Source organism: Gekko japonicus, unplaced genomic scaffold (genome assembly GCF_001447785.1).
Source record: "Gekko japonicus isolate JY-2015 unplaced genomic scaffold, Gekko_japonicus_V1.1 scaffold437, whole genome shotgun sequence".
In the NCBI taxonomy this organism is placed as follows: Eukaryota; Metazoa; Chordata; class Lepidosauria; order Squamata; family Gekkonidae; genus Gekko; species Gekko japonicus.
In genome coordinates, this window is record NW_015160223.1 from 603,735 (window position 1) to 607,542 (window position 3,808).

The following is a 3,808-nucleotide window of genomic DNA, read 5'->3' on the forward strand; positions in this document are numbered from 1 at the left end:
TATGATGCTAAGAACACTTTCCTTGGAATAAGCCCCATTGACTAGGCCTATGTAGACCTTTTAAGGGTCACTTTAAAACATTGCATGTACGGCAAACCTACAGATCACATGTGATGCTTAAAAAGGTAAAGGTTCTCTTGCTCGAAAGCCAGTCGAATCCGACTCTACGGTTGCGGTGCTCATCTCCGTTTCAAAGCCGAAGAGCCAGTGCTGTCCTAAGCCACTGTAATTATTTGTTTCTTGACATAAACTGTCAGTATGACAAATAAAGATTCCAAGCTGCTAACACTCAAACTATGTCCAAAGGTAAATATTTCTGACCAGGACAGCTTTTAGCAATAAAACTAATGACAAAAGATAACCGACTGTAAAAAAGCTAGATACTCTGAAATACCCACAGCAACTGATTTCTCTCACAATGTGCAAAGAAACAGACCCCACTAGAACAAACAGCATACAAACCCTGCCAAAACCCTATGATATCACAAAGAGTGCCCTTCTCCAGATTAAAGCATGTAAACAGGAATGTTTGAATAATGATCCTACCACTGAAGCAGAAGGTGGCTACTGGAGTAAACAGGAAGGGCTAGGTCTGCTCAAGGGAGAGGATTTAGCAGATGTATCACTTGATGGGGGGGGGGAGAAGAGGGAGAGAAAATGGCAGGGTCAGGTTTGTCTTAGTAAGAAAGACAGCAGTAAGAGGCAGATGTATGGAGGACAATGCAATGCAAAACAGCAAGGCCAAATACACCTAGGAAAATCAGGTAGGCAGAGATCCAGTTCCCAGAAAGTATACAGGTAAGGTGGCACAGGTAGGGCTGCGTGTGCCCTAAAGGGTAAGAGATAGGACAGAAAGATAGCTTTATCTAGCAAGGGAAGGGAAAGGCAGAAACAAGACACGGGGTTGGTAAGCCTAGAGGTGCCAACACAAAGACGGAAAATTGCAGGAAGATAAAGGGATGGATAAAACACTGGACGCACTTCACCAGGCAGGAAGGTGGGGGGGGGAGAATTTTAAAAAGCTTCCCTGGGTGGGTAAACGAAATGGCGGGGAGGGGGATAAAAGAGGGGAAAGTATGAAGAAGAATGAGGGGGTCGAAAGAGAAAAAGATGAGTGAGGCGAGCCTTCGGGGGGGAAAGGAAATAAAAATGCGCGGTGGGGGGGGGCGGGGGTGGTGGGGGTGGGGGAGATTCAGGGCCGGTCTCTCCAGGAGGAAAAAAGCTGGAGGAAAGGAGGAAGCTCGCTCGCTCTCTCTCTGCTTCCCCGGCTCCCCTAGCGACACTAGCAGGCTAGCTCAGGCAGGCGGACGGACCCACTGACCTGGCCGCACGGTCTTGAGGCGCACGGGCTCCCTGAAGTGGCGAATGACGGCCAGGGTGTCTCGGTGGGTGAGGCCGCTGACAGGGGTGCCGTTGACCTCCAGCAGTACGTCGCCGGGGCTGGGGGGCTTCCCCGAGAGCAGCACGGGGCCGGTCCCACCACCGCCCGGTTCGGCCAGCGTCGGCAGGCGGGCCCCGAGGTAAGGGAACTCGCCGCGCTCGGCGCCGCCCCGCAGCCAGTCGGGATTCGGGCCGGAGCCGCCGCCGCCGCCCCCCCAGGACACGGCGCACTCTTGCACCTTGCTCAGCCAGTGCCGCTTCCTCCGCAGCGTCTTAGACATCAGGCCGCACCATCAGCACCCCTCCGCCCGCGCGCTGCCCTGTCCCGCCGCTGCCGCCTTCACCAAGCCCCTCTCGCACGGCCGGCCAACCCTCAGCGCGCGCACCCGCTCGCGCCCCCTTCCTTTCGGCCAGCGCCGGCCGCAGCTGCCTCCCAACTGGCGCCCTCAGCGCGGCAGCAGGGACACGCCCCCTTCTCCCTATTGGCCACACCTCTTTTTTTCCCCTACTGTTGCCTTCAGCACCGCCCAACATTCCTGGGGCGGGGCTAAGGGTACTGACGTCAGGGGAAAGAACTTTCAGGGACGACGGGTTATGCATAAAACTTCATGACGATGCGTGGCATACAACAGTTAAGATTAATGGCCCTGCTCAGAAGCCCTTTCGTACCCCAACAAGGAATAGTTTCGCTCTAAGTTAGTATGCTTACAATTTAATTGTGCCGGAGGAGATGGTTTATAGATCTGTAGTTGGAACGATGCCATTCGCAAATCCTCTGAAACCTCATAAACTTCTCCCTCCCCTTCCGAATGCTCATAAATGTCAACAGAACTTGCTTCCAAGATCACGTGCTCAGGATAGATTTATAACCCCAGTTTATGCATGTTCTCTAGGAAGTTCTGATGCTTACTCCGAAGGAAGCATGCATGGCGGGTAGGAAATGGCACAAACAGTATCCGCGGATTCTGAAAGGTACTTTGTAATATCCCGTGCAAAAAATGCCCTTAGTTGATTGCAGTTTTGAGCAAGCAATTCCTGGTTTAAGCGATTTTTACATAGTACTTCTGCCCTTTTCCTACTTTCTCGGGATTGCTTCCCGCCTCTAGTTAGTTTTCTGAACACCTCGGGTTCTCATTAACTACATCCTTTTTGCTCGCTTTCTCTCTCTCTCTCTCTCAGTCACTCCCATGTTCTAGTCAGGATTGTCAAGAACCATCCATGGACCACAGACAAAGATTACCTTTAGGTCACCCCTCCTATCACCCAGACCCAATGAAACTACCATATTTATTTTAATTAAAACATTTTAGCCACCTTTCCACCTAACAGGAACTCAAGGCAGCTTACAGTGTGAACAGCAGTAAAAACCACTGACTTTAAATCAATTATTTAAAATTGAAATTCAAGAAGACAAAAGTAATGACTACTGGGAATTACACATCTTTAACATTGATGATGATGATGATGATGATGATGATGAAACTGAAATTGTTAAAGATTTTCTATTCCTTGGCTCCATCATCAACCAAAAAGGAGGCTCTAACCAAGACTGAGATTAGGAAGGGTAGCCATGAAGGAGCTAGAAAAGATCCTTCAGTGTAAGGATGTATTGCTGATTACCAAGATCGAGTTAATTCATGCTATAGTACTCCCCATTACCATGTACTGGTGTCAGAATTGGACAACAAAGAAAGCTGACAGGAAGAAAGTTTATTAATTTGAAGTGTGGTACAGGAGAAGAGTTTTATGGATACCATGGACCACCAAAAAGACAAATAAGTGGGTTCTTAATCAAATTAAACGTAAACTCTCCCAGAAGCTAAAATGATTAAACTGATGCTATTGTACTTTGGTCACATTATGGGAAGACAAGAGTCACTGAAAAATTTAACGGTACTTTACACACACTTGATAATTATTGATTACTAGAGTTCTATGTGCACTTTTTCAATCCCATTCCTCACATTTTTTAAAAAAAATTTTTTTTTATTTTGTTGTGAACAATGATAAATGACAATTATATCAATAAATACAGACAGTTTAACTTGAAATTCGAGTAACAACGTGTATAAAACTATGAGTGACCAATATAGGAAAGCATTTAACTGGAAGTACAGAACAGCATATTTATAGCAAGTTCCAAGAGTAATACAGAACATTAAGAGTAAAAGAGCAATTGAGCGGAACAATTAAAAGTAATAAGATTAAGTATATTTTATGTTTATAAGATGCATATCATAACCATAAATGAAATTGGGACCATTGAGAGGACAGGAATTGTTGTGACAGAAAATCCAAAATTGGGTACCATTTGCTGGTGAAAAAATCGTGGTCTGAGTTTTGTGTGAAGGACCATTCCTCACATTTAAATCAATTCCGTCCTTCACTAGGGCACTGGTGTGGCTCATTTTATCCTCACAGCAACCCT

At 46.7% G+C, this 3,808-nt stretch overlaps 1 protein-coding gene across 1 annotated transcript in view; it reads right to left on the bottom strand.

Annotated features, from left to right (window-relative positions):
- The window catches only part of MAGI3 (membrane associated guanylate kinase, WW and PDZ domain containing 3), a 237,437-nt gene extending 235,665 nt beyond the window's left edge, over positions 1–1,772 (bottom strand). The window contains exon 1 of the mRNA XM_015411482.1: positions 1,322–1,772. Coding sequence (XP_015266968.1) covers positions 1,322–1,661 — 340 coding nt within the window. The 5' untranslated portion in view covers positions 1,662–1,772. The remainder of the gene's footprint in view (positions 1–1,321) is intronic.
- Between the last annotated feature and the right edge of the window lie 2,036 nt (positions 1,773–3,808).